The sequence below is a fragment of the Corvus hawaiiensis genome, chromosome 2 (genome assembly GCF_020740725.1).
Source record: "Corvus hawaiiensis isolate bCorHaw1 chromosome 2, bCorHaw1.pri.cur, whole genome shotgun sequence".
Lineage (NCBI taxonomy): Eukaryota > Metazoa > Chordata > Aves > Passeriformes > Corvidae > Corvus > Corvus hawaiiensis.
The window spans coordinates 116,096,344-116,123,164 of NC_063214.1; the positions used below are offsets into that span (position 1 = coordinate 116,096,344).

The following is a 26,821-nucleotide window of genomic DNA, read 5'->3' on the forward strand; positions in this document are numbered from 1 at the left end:
TAGACTCTGCAGTTCTCATACAGTGTTCTTACTACCACCTGAAGTTGCTAACAAGACACTGGTTCATCAGGTTGGAAGTAGGCAAAGCTTTGGTAAAGTAGTGTTGTTACTATAACGAGGCATCCAGCTATTCTAGTCTGGAAAAGGTGGTTTGACTAGAGAAACTGAACTTTAAAGGTACAGAGGAGTTGCTTATTTCTCCCCAGAACAGAGTAAAAGAGAATATGGAATACCATTCCAACAATTTCCTACATATTCTGCAGCAGTAGTGTTTCCCCCCACTACAAAACATCCCAAAAGTTTGCTTTTCTGAGGCTTCTCAGCACACCAGGCAGGTATAACTGGCTCCCTCTGTTATGTAACAGGCAGTAAATAGAATTAGGAACTTCTTCTCATGTGATATGTGATCTGCAACAGTGCAGAACTGAGTAAGTGTTTAGGTAAAGAGACTCAGATATTGCTGCAAAACACAGACTACATCCTGACTGCAAACACATTCTGACAGAGGGCAAAAGAATTCCTTGATTTATTTTTTAACACTGAAATTACAAATGCTCATTTAAGTCTTGCTCAGTCATAGACCCTCTTCTGAGTAATGAAAACTCAGAACTCAGGAAGCCTGATGTTCAAACACAAAACTATAAACCTGTGACCTTTTTGCCAGTCTCCCGCAATTACTATGCCAGGAAATAACTCTGCAGAACTTATAATAACCATTATAATAATAGCATGTTTTTATTAAAGAGACATTGGCAAAATCAAATCTCTTAGATTTGTAGAATCACATAAAATGAAGTTCATGACACTAGCCACTCATTTCAATCCTGTTCATTCCAACTATGCTTTATATTGTATAAATAGGTAAGCAGCTGTACCTTGAAGATTGTACAGTGGTATTTAAACGACTAACCAAGGCTTTGCTGTCATTTGCAATGTCTCTGTATATCACAGTTCAGTCCTTATGCCAGCCACTCTACAATGAACAGAAGCTGATTTCTCTCAACCTCATCTCTTGGCTGCCTTCTTGTGTGCAGCTGCTGGAAATGAAATTTAAAAATCAATCCTGGCTCTTAAAGCACAGGCACTTCAGAAAGCAGGATTTACATTTTACTTTGTTTGTGAAGAGGTCTGAGGCAAGTACATCCAGCAAGGAAAGATGAAAAATCATCAGAAATTGTTAGATTTTAGAGAGATCAAATATTAGAATCACAAAGTGAAGTCACAGGATACAGTCTCATGGAAAAACAAGCATGGGCATTATTATAAAGTGCAGACCTGTCCACTACTTTAACTGATGTAACTTCTCAGATTTAGACAAAGCCAGCTGAGCACCAGCTGCTCTTCATCACTTGAAACAACATCTGCAAAAATCACTGGAGCTGAGATGCCTCTGATCTCACACAGTAATTTGTTCTCTTTGCTGTTCACTGTATTCCAGAGCAACCGACTCTGCAGGGACAGATGACAGCCAAAGCAGGTGTATATGTGTGTATATATACGTATATATATGATTACAATAGGTTAAATAAGGTGGGAGATGTATGTTTCACATATACACACAGTGTAATTAAAATGTAAGCCAGGTAAAGACTCTACCCTGCTTAAATTTGAACTATAAAGTGTTTCACGACTTCTTCCTTCTTGGACTGAAACCAAACAGTGAAGTTTAGACACCCTATAAAATTTACAAATAAGCTCCTACATGCACACAGTTCTGTGAATGCTACTGGGAAGCAAATAAAGCAGTGAAAATATAAATATATGTATATACATACACTATATGTATATAAAACAATCAGGAAGAGTCTAGTAAGAGAACTAGAAAGATGGAGGTTTATGGAGATGACACTAAAAATTCAGAAACAAGACAGCCAGCACAATGGAAGGGTATTGGGATTTACATTAAAGAAGGTAAGAACATCTACAGAATACAAGAAAGGAGAGAGGCATGTAAAAGCCAGAAAAGAAACTAAGGGAAATAGATGAAGGAGAGAAAAACAGGGAGAAAGAAAAAAAGACTAAACAAAGGAAAAAAGAAAAATAAAAGGAAAAAAAGAAAAGAAAACAAGAGATAAAGTGTTCCCAAACAGCAGAAGGAATGTAGAGGAGAGTACTATGTATGGAAAATAGAAAAGGATGGGGGAAAGAGGACAAAGAGGGCATCGAGAAACTGATGCTTAATTTTGAAGAGAGACTTCCTTTTACCCTGCACACACAGGGGCACTGAGTGTAGGCATGGCTCCAGCTTTCTTCTGTCTCCATACCTGGCACCTTCACACAGAGTTTGCCAATTCTTTTCCCAGCTACCCCTCACTGTAAAACCAGACTCAAATACGACAGAAGCCAGTCTAGCGTGGTGGTAAAGAAATAGGCAGAAGTGTTGCTTTTCAGACCAGACCTGTACCTTACATGTAGGCACACTCACTTGCAACTAAACAAATAAGTATTTTAATAAATGAATGCCCTTCAGTATCCCTTCCTTAGACCCTTTCTTCCTCATTGCAAAAATATCTGAAAACCCCCTTCTGACCAGCATGATGGCAGTACACTCCATTATAGTCAGTCAGTTTGCAGAAGAAAACTCTCTATGCACAAACAAAAACCCAAAAATCATGGCACAGGCTCTGTATGAGCATTTTTTTTCCCCCCTACAACTGTTGAAAAATAAAACTATCACAAAACTTTTACATAAAAATCCATTGAAATTTCACTCTTGTGTTACTGGACAGGCATTCTGAGATGGGGAAATCGGAGCACAAGGAACAACTTCCCCCACAACCTGTAAAATCAAAAGAATGAACCAAACAACAACAACCACAAAATCCATGACTGATCAGAAATGGAGACATGGACATATGTCCTGCTGACATGTCCTGACCTAGGACAGAAGTGGAGCTGTTAGCCTACAAGTCTTAAAATGCTGCAGGAAGCCCCCACTTTTTACAGCTTGTTTTCGGAGATGCTGAATTAGTTGTTTTTGAAATGCTTGTGGTTTGTATCAAAGGGCCTAGAATTTCACACCTTCTCCTCTGTCTAGTATAGTCTGCAGATTTTAGAAGTGCTTGTGCTCCCAGTCTCTCACAAAGTGTGCTGCTACCTTGCAGCAGAACCTCCTCCCTACATGCTAACAACATTCCTTCACTGAAGAGACACATATTGGATAGTTATTGAAATCAGGTGTATGCATATCCACAGTGTATATGCATAGGTCAGATATCACATCAACACAGAAGGATCAAGAAAGTTCATGCAAATGTAGAGCAAGAATATAATATTTACTAACATTACAGTATATGTTGGTGGTAGGAGAAAAAAACCATTAGTCCATGAAAACAATTTTGGAATGAAAATGCAAAACTAAAATATTGTATACTTTATTAATTCAATGAAAACTAAATTTTAGTTCAGTTGTGTTGCAAATATTAAATATTGGGAAAAAAATTCCCCAAAACTCAGGTGATTTTAATACTGCCTCTAGATTAGAATCTTCAGAATTCCCTGGAAATCATCCTTCTGCTTAATTATACTGTCGGTTACATTATACTGTAGACAGATTTAGTCAATACCAGACAATCTTACTTTAACAGGCAGTATTAAAACTGAGAAGAGCAAAGAGAAGCAAAAGAAAGCAGATTTTTAAACATGCAAAGACACACACCATAGCTGACTGATATGCCTTAAAGGAAAACAAAGGGATACCTACTTTCTGCTGCTAGAAGTCCTAGAAGGAAGGCAGCGTTTGGACAAACAACAAACAGTATGAAGATTTCAGAACAAGCGATTTATAAAGCTGCAACCTAGTGCACTAATTTAGCCCCAAAAGAGTCTCAACAAAGTGACAAAGATCCCCCCAGTTTTTAATATGGTTTCGATGAGTGAAGCAAATGGCACTGTCAGACTGGGGTGGGAGGAAAACACACACTTGGCATTGGGAAGGCAGCACATGGATGCAGTGTTAGAGGTCTATTAACACCAGACTTTTTCCAACATTGGTTAAACTATTTTAAAAAACTCATGGACAGAAAGAGATTTCTAATAAAAATACTGTAACAGGTGAAATGATAAAATAATTCAACATACTGCAAACGATGTATAACATCATATTAATATACTTAATAAGCAAAATTTAGCAGTGTTATATTGAAATCAAAAGTTTCAGTGAGAAACATTATGAGAACCATTTAGAAATACAACCACTTCATTATTTTATTATTTTTAAAATTTTAATTAACAGTGTCTTTATGCCTTTTTTTTTTTTTTTAATAAACATACCAGAGCAAAGAATCAATAGCTGAAAAATCATAAAGTTAATAATGGAATATTGGAAACACACAAACCCATGATCTCAAAACTGACAGCTGTGCTTGTAATACTAGTGAAGGAATTAATAAGAATAAATTATAAGGTGAATGTATTTTTTTTTCCCCCTAAGCGCTCATACTTTAAGAAGTTACACAACACCCTTTGCAAATATTTACAAAATCACTGGTAATTTTTGCATAACAAAAGTGTTTCTTTTTCTTACTCATATTGATGAAACCGATGGGTTTTAAGATATGGGCTTGTATTGCCCATATTTCATGAATTCTAAATCCCATTAATCTACTAGCCATTCTAACTTGTGAGTTCAGCTACTTCCATGTGTGTTGAAAACAGTTACAAATTGTCCATACATATACTTTGACCTTACCCTGAAAGACTAAGAGATTTAGCTTAATTCCCATTATTATTATTATCAAATTTGAAAATCAAGATCTCATGCCATTAAAAACAACTCATTTGACACAACAATAGAGTCTGACAAAATAGAACAGAATGAAAATTTCAATTTGCACACATCAATCCTGAAACAAAATACCAAAAAGCAATGCTGTATGTGGAATCTGTGCCTTGCAGTTGGAGAAAATGAGGCAGAAGCGCTGAAGGAGCCTCAGTGTGGCTGCTTTGTGTGCAGTGCAAAACTCTGCTTCTACGTTCATCTGCTTCCAGAGTGACCACAGAGCTCAGCACTCACACACCAGTGCAGGAAGTGCTGCAGCAGTGCCCCTGCTTAGCACAGGTACAGGAGCACATCTGGCCACCCAGGCTGTTCTCTCGCTCTGTGGTTACCCAGAAACACAGCTCGAGAGGATCCCTTACAGGAATTCAGAACTGTCTGTGGCAAAAAGCCGCTCTGAAACCTGTTAGTTATAGCTCAGAAATGTGTGCCACAGACCAAGCAATCCCAGCAGACATCAGAGAGTAACATCCTTCAACCAAAAGGTAAGGTTTGCTTTAACTAAAAGTCAGTTATGCAGTTTTCCAAAGACTATGGACTATCCACTGGCTTAACTCCATCACTGACTCAGTTCTGAAAATGTGGCTACAAAAAGCTTTTGGAAATAAAAAGTTATAAAAACCCTCTTCAGTTTATCAGTTTTTCTAACTGTTGGCCTGAAAACTTAACCCTTTTGAATCTACTTAACACTCCATACAAAACAGTCATCCTCAATTCAGCTTCTCAAGTCAAACCTCAAGAAGCCAAAGAAGGAAAAATTAAAAGCTTTAACACTTGGTGATGTTCAATCCCCACCCTGAGACCCTGTTATGAAAATACTTGAAAACTGTATAGCTGTTCTCTCTGCTGGGGGACAAGTGGCCAGCATATGACAGAGGGAGAGGAAATCCTGTCTAGAGCTAATGTGCAATCAGGAGGTAGGAGGGCCAGGCACTGGGCAGGAAAGCAGAGGGAACCAGATGGGGAAGGGCAGCAGAGAGCAAACACTGTTTCCTGCCACCTTATGTATTTCATGGTCCACTTCAAATACTTCCTATTGGGCTAGTTTTTCTCCTGTGACAGATTTAGCCTTTAGGGCTGCTGATTGCTAACTTCTGATTTATGTTTGTTTCAGCATATTAAAAATATCCAAAACATTTGTTGCCTTGGGGAATACACATATTACAATGTCTTGAAGACAGGCAACCTGAAAGCCAAATGTTTTACATCCTAGAGAAAACCATTTGCAGAAAGCTTGTCAGCTGAGCTGCTTGGTGGCTTTACTGAAGAAGTTACTGAACAGACTGTCAGCAATAAAACAGCACTGTAGTTTAAAAATATTTTAAAAGGTTTTATCACACTCAAAATTCAGCAAGACTGGTTTCTGCCATGTTACCAACAGGATGACAGCAGGATTAATTCAAGTTCTTCAGAGGATGGTTACTGACAAAAGAGGAAACAGACTACCCAGTGGTCGGAACCAAGAGTTATTAACACTGTACAAAGGAAAGGAAGATGTGTACAGAAAAAAACCTGCTTGACTTTATATGAAATTTATCTCTGTTCATTCCCATCTAATTCAGCTATGCAATTTGCTGACCATCGCTGGAGAGCGCTCTAACAAGAATATCCTTTGTGATTCTGCATCTACAAAAGTCACCTGACTTGCTGCCTGTAGTGCTTTCCTATCCCAGGATAATACTCTGGCAGTAGAGGAAGATATTCAAAGGTTCCAGCAACCCCAGGTTTCCAAACTTTGAGAAAGAACGTCTCTAGATTAATTGGGGAAAAAAGAGAGAACTGAAATTTTCTGTTTCTGTGTTTGTAAAGATCTGGAGGACAGGAAATGTAATTTGCATAACTTAATAAGCATCTATATTTCTATATATTTATCTCTGTAAGAGTTCTGTATTTGCCTGTTTCTGACAAATCATTTAGTTACAATGATAAGCTTAATGAAATTTTATGGGAGGAATAATTGGCAACCACATCTAGAATATTAAAAGCTCTTCATTAAGAGTTTATGATCTGGAATAACATTATGAGACATTAGGAAGGAAACTTAAATAACCTTAAGATAATCAAGTTTCTACTGCAATTCAAGAGTTTTATGTTTAATTTCTACAAACTGCTTTAGAATCATCACAAGACCCATGCTACAAGATAGGAATGTTTAAAATATTAGTGTACTTCTGAAGAGGAAACAAAACAGACTTCCATATCTAGGAACTTCAGAAGCTGAAAAGAGTTGTAGTATCTTTTCTTGCAAGGCTCAGTGTTCAATATTAAATATTTTATCAGCTAAAGTAGTGGGTCAGAGAAACATAATGAAAACCACCCACTTAGGATGGTTTCCTGATCACTGTGATCCCCCATGAGTCCAACCAACAATGTTAGATTAGAGAATAACTGCCTTCCTGAGAAACCCAAGCTTTGGTTTCAGCTATTTCAGAGATGAACACATGATAACAATGGATCCAGCACAGATATTCTGTACAATTCACATGTGCACTGCGTGCAAGTATTCTGTGAGCAGGAAAAAAATAGAACTTGTAACTTTTCTGTATACTGATATCTGCAATTACATGACTGAGGAAGACACATGTCCTGTTGATGTGAGACTGAAACTGGAAAGAGGAACTGCTGTTTTCAGATTAGAAAAGTTGCCACTGCCAGTCATGTTGGTGGCCATTCACCACTGAAATGGGGGAAGTAGATGGAAACAAAAATTAAGGCACTGCAAGTAGTTCTAGGTGAAGTAAAACTGACTTATTCTTTCTTTAGAAGAATAGGTGGATCCTTAACTGCAAGTACATCAAGTATTTAAAAGCTGTCTGACTTAACTTAAGCCATAAGGCTGTGATTACCCATTTGCAATAAATGATCTGAGATTCTCATTCATTTCTATGGGAATCATGAGCAGTGTTCATATCTGAGAACAAAGCAATCCTTAAGTACTCGAACTTGAATTCCAAGAAGTGAAATTGGAAAATTTCAACAAAAAAAAGTCGCCCCCATTCTTATGGGGCATGTAATTCTTATATTAATGGCACTGAAATTATTTATAATAATTACTTGCTCATATGAAACAGAAGGAAAGAAATAATTAATATATGAAGTCAATATGCAATTCTCTCACCCATAAAAATATTGGGAAAGAGAACTATCACACAGCAGATCAACACACACAATTAAGTTCCTGAAATGTCTTCTAGAAAAGTCAGTGCATAGCTAAAATATCCTGCCAGTACTCCTAAGTTGTTTAGAAAAATAAAGACATCCTTTTGGACTTAGGTTTTTCTTAAAGGTTCATTTAAATTGATCCTAAATCCTAATTTTAGATCAGACAGACCAACCCAGACTTTTGCGCTGCAAATATTTTGAGGAATGTTATGTCAAAATTAGGACACATAACTAAGACAGGGCTGTGTTAGTTTAGGGACTGACAGGTTATTTAAATTTCTGAATATGGGCTGTGGACAAAAGGATTGCTTGAGTAAGGTCACTGTCCCATCCAAGGCCTAGATCACAGCACAAGTATTATCCTCCCCTTTGAAATATATTGGGAGGTCCCTGGATGCATGTATTGTCTCCCTCTGAAGATAGGAGGGTCAGAAATACCGTCAAGTGAGCTTTAAACAGGACACACCTTAATCATTGTTCTCCAAAACAGGAGGTCAGGAAATTTTGGTACATAATGGCTTCTTTTTATAAATAACTATTAGTAAGGTATGAGAACTTAGCTCCTGCCTAAGAATTCAGAACAAAATTTCAATAAGCTTTTATACTCAAGTAATAGGAAGAGAAATTTGAGATTATAGCATTATTTGTAATTAAATGTACATACAAGAAAAAAATGAAAAAATTAGACAGAATTACTGTAGAAGCTTAAAACTGTGCAGAGATTTTCTCTTTGTTTTTGCCAGTCATGAATGCCATTATGACTGAAAATTATTTATTCTTTCACATGTAAATGCTAACTTAATATTCAATTTTATGGAATGCCAAAGAATTAGTAAATACTTGGTACTCTGGTCAGTACAGACTTAAGACAAGTTGACTGCAGTAAACACACTTTCTGTTAAAATACCTGAGGAGGTGGGGTCTTCAGAGAAGTCTGGCAGCTCTTCAGGGGGGTCACCATAGAAGGAGTTGAATTTGTGGCTTGACACAGCTGCTAGTACTGCCCCCTGAATAAAAATACCCACACAGTCTAAATTACACAAAGAAGGATAATGAAACATTTCCAGACACCTTGGATGACTCAATCTCCTGAATTCTCTTGTGTGTTGACCTTCCCAGTGAAGAGCAAACAAATTTTCTAAGTCTTCAGCTCTGCCTCCCTGTTATCAGTGACCATATCTAACAGAAGAGCTGGTCATACACTAATGAACAGTAAAAATATTCTTTGCAAGGGGATTCATGAGAACAGTTCTTTAAGTGAATGCATATTGAAATAATAACTATGAGGCATAAATTTACATTCTAGTACAATGTAAACAAAATAACTAATCTCTTTATCTTTTATCTAGACTGAGTGGATTAGCAGGTATAAAAATTCACTCTTTAAAGCAAAACTCTATGTTTTTATTTTAGAAATTGTTATAATTTGACATTGACAGCGCTAGAATGCTTTGACACCCATAATACATCAATATAAAAGTAATACAGTCATACAGATAATCTCAGAGTCCCAGAATGAGTGTTACGGGGGAATTTACAAAACCAGAAAAATGGTTACCTGCTCTGAGATATATTTACCTGTTCAAGTAAATCACACTTTAACCACTCAGGTTTTAATGCCTCACAGTTACGGAAGTATGGACAAATTTCATGAAACATACTGCAGAACACAGCAGAACACGGCTTTGGATAAAATGGCATAAAAAAATAATGAAGGTATAAAAGCTCAGGAAACTAAACATAGTGGCATCCCCAGGAAGAAATGTGGGAAATATCTGAAACTGCACCTAGAACAGGAATCAGGTCATATTCTAAAATGTACTAGCTAGCATTTTAATGGAAGTATTACCTGGGCATGCAAACCACCAAAAAGAAAGAGCTGTTCATGAACTGTGGCAACTGTGCACCCTAATCATCAGCTACATTAAACTTTTGCAAAGCAGCAGCTCAATGTGAATACCTGATTCCGAGTTTTATTACAAATTGTAAAACAGCCCATGAACTGTAATGCTCCACACCTCTGTCATAATTTTCTGAACCTTTCAGTGAATTCAGAAATGTTTCTGTTAAACATCCCATGACAGGAACTGAAGAAAAACGATGCTGTTTTAGGCTAAAACGTTAATGCTCTTTTCAATATGGCTAAGAAATAAACTAGTATGTAGTTAAACATAAATAGGATAAACTGTAGAACACGTATTCGTTCTTCTTCAACAAAGACATTAAAAATTACAATGTTCCTTTTATTATAAAAGTAACACAACAATAACAGACATGATTGCACCATTCTCTCCAGTAATTCGTATTACACAGAATTACTGAATTGATTGAAGATGAAGACCTCATATACACCTGGGTTGATAACAGACAATTTGCACTGAAATTTGAAAACTCTGCACTAAGAAAGAAAGGACAAACAGCCTTTCTAAGACATCATTTCAATAAACGTCTGTGAAGTCCTGCTGCAACTTTTTATTTTATTGCTGACTTCAAAGCATAGATTTCTCTTAGCACTTTTAAAATGAATCAAGTATCACACAAAATCTGAGCTGTGTAATTATATTCTTTTAACACTACATTCAGTTTACCTTTAGTTTTCGTCTTGCATTGAATTTTCTCAACTGTTCTACTGTTTCTGGAAGATGAATCTTGTATGCATAGCGATCTCTCTCCTTGAAAAACCCCACAAAAAACAAACCAAAAGAACATTAAATAAATACAATAATTTTAATATCCTCTTGACACTAAGAAACCAGACAAGAAATGTGACATCTCGTAAGTATCCTAAGGAGACTGAGGATTTATTGCAACTTAAGGAAAACTTAAAGTGATTAAGAGGGATTAAAATACTTTGACAGAATTTTTAACTTGGGCCAGAGATATTTTCTATTTATTAATGTTGTTTCCCACCCTGTAGTAAGACCCCAGTCTTTTGTTTTACTATTGTGCTGTCAGTCTGTGTCTAGCACTGAACTTTGAAGCTGGCAAGCAGAAAGTAGTTCTGCTTTTTGAATTCACAAACCCCAGTGAAGCAACACATTCAAGGACTCTTTTACAGGGTGCTTGATACTTCAGATAAGCTTGGGAGGTGGGGTACATGTCCAACAGGGCAGGAAGTGCCAACTCAATGGCTGGTGGTACCAGGGGATGGTAAAGGAAGAATTCTCCACTGTAGGCAAAGATGAAAAATGTGCCAATGAACAATTGCAGTGACAGAAGGGGCAAAACTTGGGCAGCCAACTAACTTTTTCCCCTGAAGCTACATAAAACCATTAATTTAATGTGTCTGTCACATGCATCTCCTGAATCAGAGTGAAACCACGGCAGTCTCTCTATGCCACTAAAGATGTCTCTGTCTCATGCTGTATTTGCTCCTATCTATAAATGGTTTTAGAAAGTTCTGAGTCAGCAGGGAAGGCAGTTTATTGCAGACAAAAAAATGAGAGGACTGACTGGTTAGACTGCAGGCCTGAGCTTGGAAACAAAGCTGTCATAAACTAAACCACCTATTTGCTCACGTCATTTCCAACAAATAACAAGATCAGAAAGAGACCACGGACATCAGAAGCATAAAGCTGCACAGGAAGAGCTTGCACATTCAAATTACAGAACTGGGTTTTAAGAAACCTAATCAGCTGAGTTGCTCAAACAACAAAAATGACAGGTTTTCTGCCAAAATGATCCTCAACCAAGCTCTAGCTTTGGCATCTAAATGTGGGTATGCTCACAAAGTGAAAAAAAAGTCCAATTACAAGGAGGTTAAAACAGATCATCTATGTTTGCATGATAATCTGAGATACCAAAACATGGTGTTCATTTCCATACTCCTTGCTATTTGACACACTATGTATGTCCCAGATAAACAGACAGACAGAACTTTGGCTCTTTTTGAGTGGAAAGGCTTGAACCTGCAGTTTTCCAATAGTCAGAATTTTGAGTTGCCTTAACCACTGTCATTTCTGAGAGGTGAACACTCCTGACCTCCTTTTAAAAGGCAGACCCATTCTGCAGCTTGGAATACAGGAGTCAGAGGCAGAAAGAGAGCAGAGAAGTGGAAGAGTGACTCCATTCACTGGTGGTTACATGAATTACTTGGAGGGAGAAGGGCATATGATCCCATTCTTCCCAGGTTCTTTTTTTGTGGGTTTCTCTTTGTCTCATGTAGAGCATATAAAGAGTCCAGCAGCAGACACCAGATTAGCCGCCTTTCAAAATAAGTGCTCTGTTTAAGCTAATGATAGTATGACTCTCTTACCCTGGACATCCACTATAGAAAAGAAGTAGAGGATAACAATGAAAAATAGTTAATTCATCACCTTCTGCCAAAGGAAATACAAAGCTCTGAGCCAGTACTTGCCACCTTTTGTATCTGCAGCACAACCCATCATTCTCCAACCCCAATGTTTAGCACAGACTACTGATGGACTGCTGAGAAGCTACAGGTGTATTTTCTCCTGCTCCTGTTGTAAATCTTCAGTGTTCAGTAAGTACTCTTCCACTGGCTTAAACTGTGTTTTAAGTTCTGCCATCAATGAAAAATAGTTTGACTGCCAGATGTCATATAATTTTATGCAGTCACAGTGGCCTTGGAGCAACACTCCACTACTTTCTTCCCTCTGGTGGGATATTTTCAGGACTCTAATGAAAGGAAGCAGCACAGCTCAGTAGCATAACCTACTGCAATAGACTGCAGGACTACACAAGTAACAGGAAAGAGGTTTAGATATGACTGAGAGAAAAGGAGATCAGAAATTACTCCTCTGGAGTTTGACAGCCACAGAAAGACACATTAACATCTTCTTTAAGCTTTATGCTATGCAGCCCTACTCCCTGCATTCTGGTGCTGCTGGTGTTTGCTCTCAAACAAGAGTTTTAGCCTGGCAATTATCAAAATCTCAGACTCTAATCCTACAAAGCATTTAAAGCACATTATCACACACTTTGTACCGTTCATGTCTACTTTGAAAAGCTCAGGAAAAAAAAAGAAATAAATGTTTTTCTCCCTTGAAGAGGAAACAGGCATATAAACAGCTGCTTTTGCTACCTTTAACCAGGGGTGATTCAGTGCTTCATACACTGTTATCCTTTCTGCTGGATCCAGCATAAGCATGCGGCGTACCAGATCTTTGGCACTTTCAGAAATATGGCTCCATTGCCTAGGATTCATCTGATTACAAGCAAGAAAAACCAATTAAATTAGTAATAAGAATGTAGAAAAAAACCTACTTTTTATGTAAAGTAATTGCAGAGATTTAGCAGCGGTTGGTGCTTGCAAGCATTTCATAGTAATAAGCGTAAAAGAAAATGTCTAGTTTTTTAATAACTTGTAATAAATTGTACACTAGTTGCTATTGAAATGGCATAAAAATTGAAAACATAAAGCCTGACATATCCTTGGTATTATAATTACAGTATAACTTCTACCTAGTCTACATTCTGCTCAGATAAAAGTGACTGTTCACTAGAAAAAGCAAAAAACAATTAAGCTCTGTTTGACTGTTAATTATGCATATGATAAATGCAGACATTAAATCTACTCCTGAAATCAATATGTAGCACGAGAATTCATCTGTTTCAACCCACAATTTCATGCCATTGATTCTGGGTAAGAAGGGAGGAAGATAATGCCTGTTGTGAACCACTCTGATCCTGTCCTGAAGATGCTATGGACAATGGCTCTTTCCAATAAATTCCTTTCAACTTCACAACAGGTAAAGTTTCTCCACTAGGAAAGCACACAAGGACAAGACAATACAGGCAATTGCAACACTTTCAGAACAGAACTTTATCTTTAGGAGATACAATGTGAAGGATGATTTAGAATATATTTTCATTTTGTGCATATGCAGGTTTGTGCCCAACCAGTCAAAATGGTGGACACCTGATAAAACCATACCAAAGTAAGAAAATTCTTTATGTGATATAGAGGATTATATCCTTATGGTATTTCTAGTACTTCTTTAATTTATGAAGAAGCTAAGTTTTATTTAGATTATAGACAGATAACTTTACAAAGTACTAAATGCAAATTCAAAATTATAACCAGACTCCTTTCAAAGTTATAATCTGGTCATTTAAAGATGTCCATTTTACTTAAAATCAGTCTTTACAACAAATGATCACTTTGAATCGGGGCACTCAGCAATGTTATCTGGCTATGAAATGTGCATTTATAGCTGTGATTCATAATTTCTTTTTCAGCTCTAATGAAATGAAGGTAATTGCAAATTTGACAGGATTTTCACTGAATAGACATATTATTGTGGAAACAGGAACAGAAAAGGAACTAAGAGGACACAATGTGCTAGTCATAACTGTTTTTTTAAAATAGAGAAGTTAACTTGTACCCTTCCAGAAGGCGTTAGCTGCTTAAGAGATTCCATAAAGAAATCTTCCATAAAGTGGTACATCTGTCAGTCTGTGCAATCCCAAAACTAGTGCCATGAAGAAATGCTGCTGTTTCTAGGAATATAGAATTTAAAGAACGAAATATGTGCTCCTGACCAAGTCCAGTAACACTCCTGTCACATTTTAGCAGGCCGTTAAGGTGATAGAACAAAACAGGCTATCACACAGACACAGGAGTTTCCAGTTGTAATTTGCTAATGCACAGCTCATGTATGACCTTGGTTACAAAGTAGAGCAAGGCTGATCTTAGACAAACCCACAGCAACAGTGAAGTTGAAGCTTTAAATTTGTCTCCACATGATCTGGGAGGTTGATGCTGTGAGACAGCTTTTCTTGTGTGCACACCGACCTGCTCTCAGTTGCAAGTGGCTCCTTTTGAACCATCAGCTGCATTTTACTACACACTGTACTAAGAAGAAAAATGCCTACCTGCATTTGTGCAATAACATGCATTTTGTTTTAAATCAAGGCAATATGGTGATGAATCTTTATGATAGTTCTCTTAGTTGATCAAAAAATTTAAATGGGTATAAATCTGAGGTTACACTGTTTTCTACTTCACAGCTAAACCTCATGTCTTCCTGCTGGGCTCAACATACAACTAAGGACTGGTTTTAACACAGACTTATTATTTCATTTGAGCAAGTATTTCCACGTTGTAATTCCTAGCATTGATACAAAACACATTAGGTACAAGACAGACCGGGGAGGGAAAATCATCTCTCTTCCTGTGTGGCAGACTCCAATAAGCTTTAAATCAGGCTAGATACAAAAATCAGCTTCCAGAAATTTTACCAACAGAGCTCGTCTCACTGGAAAAGGGTTCAGGTTTGCTGTCATTTACCTTGTATTTGCCTTTAATAATGCCTTCAAATAATCTTTCCTTGGTTCCATAGAAAGGCAAACAACCGCTTAGCAGGATAAAAAGGATCACACCACAACCCCAAACGTCTACAGGCTTCCCATATGGTTCTCTTTTTACCACTTCTGGAGCCATAAAATGAGGTGTTCCTACACGTCCTAAATGGAAATAAAAAGAAAATCGAGTCAAAGCGATGTGTGTCAAACATGGAAATAAAGAACATCACTGCATTAAACTAGAACTGTTTTAATAAATTTTGTTCATGGTTTAATGCTTTTAACACAATTCTTTTTTCCTTAAGTTTATATTTTTATATATATCCAGTGAGATAAATCAGCATTTTCCCTTTTGCTTCATTTTTACTTTTAAAAATTGAGGAATAGTCTACCCTAGCTGGCAGACTGTGAAACAAGACTTATAGCAGCACTAAGATTCTTCAGTGAAACTTGCCATATAAAAGCAAACCCATCAATTTGGACAATCTTTGAAACAGGAATTATTCAGAGAGCAAGTACAAAGATACTGTAGAGTTCTAGTCCACACTGATAACCTGAAAAAGCTGTATGTAATTGGCAGGAGCAGAGTTTGGGCTGATGCTCTGCCCAAACCTTGTCTGGTCTACTGAAACTGCTAACAAAAATGCAAAATGCTAGCAAATGTGCTATTCATTTATTTGAAGAGTGTTAATACCTTACTGCAGATAAAAAGGTAATGCTAATTTGTTTCACACACTGCTTTCATTGAAGGCAATTAATGTTTTTCTATGAAAACAAAATGTATTTAGTGCCAACTGATCTTTTGAGCAGATAAGACTGACAATACCCTTCATTCAATTTCTATGTAACACATTAAGCCAAATAAAAGCAATGAACATTTTACCTCTCCTTATAAATGTTTTCCATTGCAAAGAGTTTCGTTTCCATTGCAAAAATTAAGCTTGGAATGCTCAGGTCATCGCTGACACTTACAAACACTGTAGTCTTTGGACTACACTGGTTCCATCAAGTATCAAGAGGAGAAAAACCTGTGAGTGTAGCAAACTGTCACCACTTGTACTCCCCCTCCATAAATTATCGTTGCTCACTACAGTGGATTTCAGAGGGTCCATTCCAGGCTTGCAGCTCCTCTCAGCTGGTTAGGACAGCCAAAAATGAAGCTCAGAGAATATGAAGTGTTTGCAGTGCACGCAATTAACTCAGTCTTGTCTTTGTAAAGAGACTCTTGCTTGATTAACCTGTCCTGCTCACCCTCTGCATGGCAGTCAGCTAAGACACAGCACTGGGAACAAACACCTGGGAGACTGTTTGGAAGTAGCTTAGTCAGTAAAGATCCTTTGTTTATTCCACCTAATGCAGGAATATGATCTGACCATGTTCTGTTAATTAGTCCTTTTTGCATCCAAAGGATTAAAGATTTGTCAGAAAGATAGCAGCTTTTTAACCATACTCTTAAGAAAAAAACACTACCATTGTCAAACTTCTTCACATATTTGTATTAATAAACCTTTTCATTCCCAGTTTATGAGGGAATTCCTCAGCCAAACAAATGTTGAGGATCTCTGTGACAAAGGGATGTTACCTCATCACTAAACTAGGCTGGCATCTTAAGAAGTCCCTGTAGTCCAGGCTGACCTGACAGCAAAGGGGCAGTTCCTTCTTGAGCTAAAAAAGAATAAACCAGCAAGATATTGCAAGTTCAGCTCATCCCTCATATCACAGGGGGAAGAGGAAGGATATTTAGTCTGGACAAAGAAAGAGATGCACATGGGGACAGATGACTCATTCTTCCTGTTGGCTGTATACAGTTTATAGTTATATGATGTAATTTCAGCCTAACTGATAAACTTCAAAGCCAAATCTTCAAGATTGCACATATGAGGTAAAGAATTATCTCCTTAGATGACTCTCTCTCTTTTAGATGGCTGGTGGCAGGGAAGAGAAGGAAAATGGAAATTATATATACATCCAGTATGCATAAGTTGCTGGGAGATCAATTTTTTGCCTTTTTTTATGGGCCTAAAGATTTTTAACTGTAAGGGTTTCGTCCCTTTTTTCCCCTTTTGGATGCCATCATTTGTGACAGCAAAAGCATCAACATTTCCAGCTCTGTATCAGGCTATGCCTGTGCATAAGCAGCAACACCTGACTGTTCAAAGAGCATTTTTCTATCCCTTAGACTGCTCACGTGATGTTCGTGGTGTGCCTACCACAAACTGGAAACCTTTAACTCAGGAGATCATCAGAGACCACAGAGCAGCCTGGCTTAGCCAAGCCTTGTTTGTCTCAGTGGGAACTTCCTGAGACTGGGGTGCAAAAGAACCCATTTGCAGTTTTGGAGCAGGTGTAACCTTTCTTACACGTTGAAAGAAAATCTTTTGTGGTACTAAAGCTCATTTAAATCTTTTTAATCAGTACAAATGGAAAATCATATACTCTCTGAAAATTCTGCCTAACCACCAGGCTTTATAATTGCTGTTATAAAATCTGGCAAGTCTGGAGAAAAGGTATTACTCCAAAGACAAACAGGAAAAATCAGTAGAAGACAATATATGGGAAAAGCAAGCTATTTAAAAGAGGCATTAAACTCCAGGGAGATGTATGGTTTTCTGGATAAAGCAGCTAATGAAACCATGAACCTTACATATCAAATGATATCTAAGCTAATTTAATGCGTATTTTCAACAACTATGTACCACCCCTCTCAGGTCACGAACTTCTTTGTGGTTTAAGTAAGAAATTGCAGAGAAGAACACGGTACAAAAATGACTGTGTTGTGAGGTTTGGGTTTTGGCTTTGGGCTTTTTTTTTGTCCATGCACTTAAGTTTGCTGGGCATTTCAGTACACTGAAGGGTAACCTACAGAACATCTTGTGTCCTTGCAAACAAGTACATTTTCTCCTGGTGTAAAATAGCCTATTTAGCAGCAACATACGCTATAAAAGCAATCCAAGAGCATGATGCAGTGTAGGAATTCATGTTTCAAGGTGCTGGCACTGGGGGCTGCAGGGGTGGTCTCTGTGAGGAGGGGCTGGAGCTGCCCCATGCCAGACACAGTTCCAATGGCATCACTGCAGGGCACAGCTCAGCCCAGCAAATAAGGAGTTTGGGAACTGCCATTTCCCACCCCCCTTACACCACTCAGGGTTGGGGGGTGAGCCAGCAGTGAGAGAGTGAAGTTGAACCTGGAAAGGTGAGGAGAGGAGGCAGTTTAATTTTTGCCTTTGTTTCCCACTACCCAAATCTATTTAATACTTCAAGGCTCCTAGTTTGCTTCATCAGCTCAGAATGTGAGGCTGCATGTTCACCTAGTGCTCAAGTGCTCTTACAAACAGACAAGTTATGGTTGGAAGCCAGTCCCTCTCTAATTATCACACATCTTTTTGCTCCCCTGAAGTCAGAAGGTGGCTCTTCTGTGACAGGTAGAAGATATTTGTTGGCTGGGTCCAAACCCAGGACACCATAAAAATCCACTTTGATGAACTGCTTGATGTGGAACAGAAGGAATAGAGTGGTTTAGTAAAAGGAAACACATTACATGGCTGTTTAAGTCCCCACCAGGCTGCTGCCATAAACCAGATGAGAAATGGAAGTTACTTAAAAGCAAACTGAAAAATCAGTGCTATTAAGTCTTAATACTCACTTCTAAATTTAAAATGACAACTCCATAAATACAAAAGAAATTATAAAGAAGACTAGGCTAAGTTAATGGAATCCTGCCATTTACCACTGCTAGATTGTAAGTAGGGGAAACACAGACGGATTTGGTTTTGTAACCTCGTTAGTGCTGATTACAAGAACCTGATACTTCAGGTGAGAGGGATGAGGTGGATACTTATGGTGGTGGAAATCACAATTTTATGTCCATGAAAAAACAAGCCTGGAAGAAGCAGAAACTTAATTGGTTGAGACTGAACTGTCCGTCAAATGGGATTAAAAAATGCATTTATATGTGTATATATGTATTGGAATCTTACAAAGGCTAAGGCAATTTCTGGGTCAGCTGTCATCCTTGTGACCACTCCACTGGGTTCATCAAAGGAGCAAATGATGATTTTGAAGTTATTCTAAAAACTGACCTGAGCAAGGACTATTAAGCTGCACCTTTGAACTGCACTCAACTCAGCAAAATGAACAAAGTGCACACATGAACTTACACAGATGGGGAGATTTCCTATGTTGCAGCTACAAAAACTGTAAGGACTATCAGGAATGGCATAAATACAATCTGTAGACAGCAAAGTTGTCTAAAATCATGGATATTCATTGCCCTTTAGATCAAATATCACTTCTGCTGAAAAATATTTAGTAGAAAATCTGACTTCAAAACATGTCCAGTGTAAAATTTTAAAATTCTTCTCAACAGTTCAGTTTTAAAATATTTTAGAAGCTTTTGAATTTTCTTTGGTGTTTTGGCAGAAACTGCATCTTTTTGGAGGCAGTGTGAGAAAGAACAGTAAGCAAAGGCACTTTTTTCTGTAACAGGTACTTCTGCCTTCCACAGGCCTTTTATTCTTCAGGATATAAGCACACTCATGGATGTATTCAAATGACTGTGCATGAAAAAGTAACATTTTAATTAAACATAGATTGCATGCATGTACACACAGAGCATTTTTAGTTGTATCTGTATATGAGAGGAAATCCTATAGAAGACAGGAATCAATTTTCTGTCTGTGTGCTTTTAGGTTCCTCTTCTCTGTTCTAGAGTGGCACTAACTGAAAATCATCACTATACAAAGACTCAACAGTGGCATGTAGTCAGTGTGACACCTGTCTCCATCCATTTCACTGTAGATAAATATCTACACCAAAGCATTTGCTGCGTTAGGAAGCACTCAGTGCCTGGACAGGTACACCCAGGTTACTTTGGTAAGGATACCTTACAGAGGTAAACTTTCTTATCAGCCAGTTTTGAGGCATGCTGGCTGCCTGCAAATGTATAAAGTTGCTAATTTTGCTGATTTTTCCTGTGGGTAAACAGAGAGCTTCTGTCTTCAGGTGCTGTCAATCTGACATTATTTACAAGCACTAGAGATAAATTTTGACTTACCTTTGATAATTTAGTTTCTATGACTCTTTCCATATTATTCCAGACAATAGGGCTATGCTTTCCACAAGAAGAAGAGTATATACAGAGACCCAATCAGATTTTGTCATCCCTAAGGCAGGGGATTGATGACCAAGATATCAGAAGGAGAGTCTTTCAACAGCAGTAGTATCTGAACGATGTATAAGGAAACAACTGGAACAAATAATTTTTAGGAAAAAAAATGTGAGGTACTAATAAACATCACCATCTGACCTCTCACAATAGTGTAATAAGAAATATGCTCACAAATTAAGGTGTTTCTAAAAGAGTGGGATGTCCAGAATAATGTGGAAGGAATCAAAGAATCACACACAACAGATCAGATAGGCCAGTACTTTACTGTTCTTAATTCCTTTCCACATTACTCCAGACAATAGAGATGTTTAAAGTAGGTGTACAGAGAAGATAAGTAGATTTAAAAAAAAGGAAAAAAAGGGGGGGCAGGGAAGGGCAATTCAGCTTCAGCACAGAAGATTGTCTGAAGAAAATGTGCTTAAAAGATGCATCAGCAGACAACTGGACAACTGTATATGAGTGTCCAGAAAACAAACAAAGCAAAGCTCACATGTTAATGAGACAAATTATAATTAATTCAGTGGCCTTTTCTGCCATAAAAGTATGAAGGAGGAAGTAAACCTAAATGATTTCTCAACACATTAGCCTCCTATAAGCACTCTCAAATCAGCCCAGATGTGAAGTGGAATTTCTGTGAGACAGTAAACCACAGTTGTATCTTTTAAATAAAACAAAGTCTCTTAAAGGCAAAGCTGTGAAGGGACTCACATTCTTTTATTTTTCAGGAAAAAAAAGTGAAAACACTGACGCCTTAAGAGGCACTACCCTTTAAGAGAAAGAAGAATACTAGTGTACGACCTCAGCTTACAAAATTTTACTTCTTGGAAAACAAATGAAATCTTTGAAATACCATTCCAACACTAATGATGAAAAGCAAAAAAAGTCTATGCAGCATAAAAACCCTCCAACATTAAAAAAAAGAGAAAGCGTTTTCTAACCTGAGGTTTATAAAACCTCCAAGAAGATCCAGTTTGGTGAAGCACTAAACAGGTGGCCCAGAGAGGCGGCAGATGCTCCATCCCTGGAAACATTCAAGGTCAGGTTGCTCTGAGCAACCTCATCTAGTGGAAGGTGTCCCTGCTCATGGCAGGGGGTTGGACTGGATGACCTTTAAAGGTCTCTTTCAACCCAAACCATTCTATGATCATTTTTACACTGATGAGAACAAAACAAAAAATAAGGAAGTTAAAAGACTCTGCCCCCTTCCCCCCCATTCCATGGTCTTATTTAGAGGGAAATTTATGGCAATGCCTTCCTTTGCTGTTTTTGTAGTAGGTCTAAAAAAACAGCTCACAAGGAACCAAGAGCACTTGCTATTTATGTGCTGTACTTCTACTAAGTACACATAAGATGTTTTCCCATAAGATGATAATTTACATTAGGATACTACTGGACTTTGAAGGAGCCTAGGGTATCTAACTAATATAATGTATGAGAATTAATACTGGACTGGATCAGCATTTTGATAATCTGTGACATTTTACTGCTGATGGTAAAACATGAAAGGCACTTAACTATCCACAGATAAAGAATCTCATCCCACTTAGGTCTATAACATTATCTTTTTTTGCACTAGTTGAAACTAGGAGAAATTAAGTAGATTAAATGAAGGAAATGCCAGTTGTGAACTCAATGGTTTTTGTTCCTCAGACTTTTACACCATATACTAGCTAAAAATCCCAAGATTTAGCATCTAAGATATTTGATATCAGATAAATCTCATGTCACATTTAAGAAAATATTGTGACAATTCACACTATGTTCTGCAAGAAAAGCTCTCCAAGGAAGGAGACAGAGATCATAATGTGAGATTAGTCTCTTAAATCACTGACTTCCCAGAGGTTCCACTACTCCAGGTGCATCATAACAATGCAACACAGACTGTTTAGGGTCTATGTGCTGTTCCATAAAGGAATTCACTTATAAATTACAATGATCTCTAACTCCTGTGTACATTGCCAGAGTTCCTTTAAAAGGTACCTATTTCAATGCTTCAAGTGAAGCCCTTTGATCACAATTTTCCACTTCTGATCATAAGAACTGAAGCAAGAAGAGACCTGCAGAGATTGGTAGCTCATGAAATCTATTCCCTGTAACTCAGATGACAACACATGATTCTTATCCACTTATTGCAGCTTATGGGCCAATGGAGTGGAACAAAATGTATTTCCTCACATTTTCCCTTCTGGCCTTAGGAAGAAACGAGTTATGGCTATGTTCTCTTTTTTGGTATTTTATTTTACTTAAATAAAGTAAATAATGATTAATAATTAAACTTTCTTAAAAATAATCTCAACTGAGTTGTTAGCTGATAAAATACAGTCACTCCTAAAATCTCTTCCATACACATTTTCATCAATGACATCTAGTATGATGTCATAGCTTGTTGTCATGAGCTCTCTTATACTTCTGTTAAACAGCCATCTACCTGCTTGAAAGAACCCTGTAGTAACAACCCTTCTAAACTTCACAAGTCTGTCTTCAGACTTACATCAAAATATTTTAATACCTGGGGTTTAATTTAACTTCACTACAAAAATCCTTCCCCAGCAATTTATGCACGCTCTGATAAAGATGTCTTTATCAACTGCAAAAAATGTTGCAGTCCCAAACAAAGCAAAAGCTGTAAGCTTGAAGGCTGGCTTCAAACACATTAAAGGAGAAAATTCCCTTTAGATTGTTCTCCTGGGGCTACACAGAATCTGGGATTGCCAAGTGTGTCAAGGTACAAAAGTAGGAAAAACAACCCAAACAAAGCACAGGGGATTTTTAGGTCAGTAAAATTATCTTAATACCATGATAGCCTTTATTTCATAGATAATTTCTTTTTTGATGTATTAACCACCAAATACAGGCATTGCCATCCTAAAAGGGAAATAACTGACTATGTCAAGAGGAATCAATGTTTTTCACTAAAAATTTGAAAAGCAATCTGAAAGTGAACAGGTTGGTTACGATACTGCTGAAACTTCTCTATTTGGAGAGTTTCTACTTCATTTAGGACACAATTGAGAAGTAAGAAGTGCCTGGAAAATATTGTTACTCTTATGACAAAACTCATCCATAGGGCATATGGGTAAAGTCCTTAAACAAATGTGTAGATAAACATTGATTTATAAGAAATTTATAGTCCAGTTCAAACAGCCAGTATTGACAGCTTTCATATAACATACATGGATGATATTGTAAAACTGAGTAAGATCTTGCCAGTTCTGTGTAGGGAACTGTCTAGTAATTTGTCTTCAGGAAGGATTCTGGCAGGGAAAAGAATTGCCAGATAACAGATGCAGTTTGTGGTATAAAGACTGGAATGGAAGATGAGAAGAAAGAGAGGAGTCTGTTAAGGAGAAAACCTGAAAGAAGCAGGAGAATCGAGACTCTCCACAGAATATAAATGAAGTGGAATTACTCTGGGTATACCTGAAAGCAAGTGGAATTTGAAGCTGAAAGCAACAATTGCTAATGAAAAGGCTGCAAATTGGAAATGTCAGTTGAGAAAATGGGAAAAAGAGAGTGTATGAAGGCAGACTAATATGGCAGAAGTTGAGGTGGAAGAAGCAAAAGATACTGATAGAGAGAAATATTACAATGATAAGGTTTGAGAAGCTTCTGTAAGAGCTGCAAACAGAAGCCCCAGCACTGATCACTGCTTGGAGGTTGAGCACAGGAACAGTGACAGGAAAGCAGCACTGGGAACAGGGACAGGAAAGGAAGGGCACGGAAAACTTTGGGGGAAAATGCCGTAATTTTTTTTTTTTTTTTCAAAGTTAAACTTGAATTGTTAGACAATTGGTAGTCTGAAAGTACACTGCATCTGACCACCTCCAGAAGAGTAGCTGAAACAGAAGAAATGGGTAAAGTTGCTCAGCTAGAACATAAAAAACTGAGAGAATTATAAATAAAAGTGTAGAAACTACCACTAAAAAAAGCAGTGGCTGAGGTGCAGATAATTTGAGTAATACAAGACAAGTAAAGGAAGGAGTGACCTTTTTATTAAAGCTTAACTGAATGGGTATTTTCTTTGAAAAGATATCTCTAGGTAATAAGATACTTGGATATTTCCAGGGTATCAGTGATATCCAGAAGGCATTGGAAGCTGTTGGTATGTTTATACTGGATTTGCTTTTTATTTTGAAAAACATAGAAAAGTCAAATTGACACAGAACTTTAAGTGATTAGATTAGGAAATCTGAGTTTTTGAAGAAGCATGGTACTGAAGGAAGTTACTCATTTTGAATAAAAAGTATTAAAACTAACAAAATGTTTTGTTGTGGTCTCCTACTCTGCCAATGAAAGCATCAGAAAATTGATTGGGTCTTCATCTGTGCAGGCTGATTAAAGCATAACCCTATTGTCTGGAACAATATGGAAGGCAGCTAGAGGAAATAAAATCCACAGAAAACAAAACACAGTCAAAAAATATACATACATATCAAGATATTGATGTCTTATGCAATAATTACAATGAAATATTAAAACACAGAAAAGAATCACATGTGAAAACTAGTAAGATTTTGCTATTAAACAGCACAGCATTCTGACAGGAATTGCCTCTCCAACAGGAGAGCACTGACGATGCTTGAGTCCTTACTCAAGTGCTCCAATGACAGCATTTTTATTTTCTTTGCTTTACCAAGCATGGAAGAATTAAGCCAAAGCTTGCATTAAAGGGGAAAATTCTTTGGGTTTTTTCAGTTTTATTTTGACCAAACCAGCATGAGCTCCTATTGAGTAACATTTACAGGGATTTAATACTCAATGTAGTGAATACACAATGTTACATTCCACTACCAATTTAGCATTTACCATGTTAAGAAAGTCTTTAGTGAAAGACTATTTTTGAGCTCTTGTTTTGCAGGCCAGGCTGTATCAGAAGAACAGAACTCTGCAGTACAACATGCACAATACTAAATAACGTGGAAGGAAAATGTCTTACCTCCAGCAACTAGCCCAGACTCTCCTAACTGAATTGCTACCCCAAAGCCACCAAGCTTTACTGGGGCTGAATTTTCTTTTGAGGCAAGCAGTACACAGTGTGGCTGAAAAGACAAAAATCCAGACAAGTTACTATACTGTTTGAGAAATGCAATTTGTAATTTAGAAGTTATTTTCATAAAAGTGTGAACAGAAGTTAGATTTTACTTTTTTAAAAATAATGTCTTAATTTCAGAGTTTTGGTTTTTTTTTTTTTTCTGGCATAGACTCCTCTCTCTACATTGGCTTCCCTTTTATTGCCTCAGGCATAGCCAAATCCTTTCAGAACTTACCAGAACTAGCACGGAACACAAAGTGAAATCATGATAAAATGGAGATAAAAACTCATGTCTATAATTTCTTACCTGGTATTACTTTTCCTTTTTGTCTTTCATCCTATTAACCCTTACACTCTTTCAATTCCCCAGCTGAAATATCCTGCCTAGGATACATTTTGTGGGTTCTTATCCTTCCCAGAGAGAACATAAAACACTATTTTGAGCCTTAATCACAGAATTCACTCATCACTTCTCAACTGCAGGAAAGAACAGGAACACCCCACGGATATTCTAGTGAGGGATATTGTTTAGGTTTCTAAACTGGATTCCAGCCATTGCTATCTATACCTTTGATTTTTTACAAATAAGAGTGAGATGTAACTTATAAAAATGAAATAATATACAACGATTGACTGCTGTAGGAGGAAGCAACATACAGACAAAACCTATTGGAACACAATTTAGTATTAAATACACATACCTAAACAATTGCATTTAATTTAGAACTTCCTGTATTTACTCAAAGCCTCTCTTTTCAAGACCATATTATTTTAAATGAAGAACCTCAAATTTGTATACTACTTCCTGAAAATACATCACTGCTTAAATTGCAAAACTAAGAACTCAGAAGAGTGCACAGGAGCTACCAGAATTTCAGTCTGACCACCTGTAAAACCATCATCTCTAACCACGCACATCTTTTTGTAAAAGTTCCAATTATATGAGAACAAAGACCTTCAAGACAATGCTCTTCAGGTCTTCATTAAATTTAAGCCTTGTCATAGCAGGTCTTCGAGAATCTACTGTAAAATTTCTAATTTATAAATGTAATTTTCAATTCCTTATGCCCTACTTGAGAGAGTATTACCAGGTGGTATTATTGCTGCATATTGTATTTCACTTCTGCCTTAGTGAAATGGTTAAGCTGCACGCTTTGGGTGCTTTCACATCCTCTCATTGCTGTCATTTTGAGTGAGAAAGAACAACATTTCTAATCCCAGGCAAGGAGAAAGGTAGATGGGAGAACTATATAAACAGTACCAAAATGTACCATTCCACTGTGGTGTTGATTTATCTTTACCCTACACTTGAAAAAGTGACACTATTTCCACCAAGTATTAAAGAGATTACAGACTGTACCAACACCATTATCACCCAAAATGCCACTGGCACTGCTCACCAGAAACAAAGTCTCTG

General features: G+C 37.3%; 1 protein-coding gene across 14 annotated transcripts in view; it reads right to left on the minus strand.

Annotated features, from left to right (window-relative positions):
* CASK (calcium/calmodulin dependent serine protein kinase) overlaps positions 1-26,821 on the minus strand; it is a 190,084-nt gene that overhangs the window by 57,666 nt on the left and 105,597 nt on the right. For 9 of the 14 annotated variants that reach the window (XM_048289592.1, XM_048289597.1, XM_048289575.1 and 6 more), the window contains exons 6-11: positions 25,309-25,411; positions 15,192-15,367; positions 12,984-13,106; positions 10,528-10,611; positions 8,847-8,946; positions 3,704-3,721 (exon numbers count right to left, since the gene is read on the minus strand). In XM_048289592.1, the coding sequence (XP_048145549.1) occupies positions 3,704-3,721; positions 8,847-8,946; positions 10,528-10,611; positions 12,984-13,106; positions 15,192-15,367; positions 25,309-25,411 (604 nt within the window). Of the gene's footprint in view, positions 1-3,703; positions 3,722-8,846; positions 8,947-10,527; positions 10,612-12,983; positions 13,107-15,191; positions 15,368-20,258; positions 20,346-25,308; positions 25,412-26,821 lie in introns of those variants that run through there. The other 5 variants (XM_048289611.1, XM_048289603.1, XM_048289565.1 and 2 more) reach the window with 2 other exon arrangements.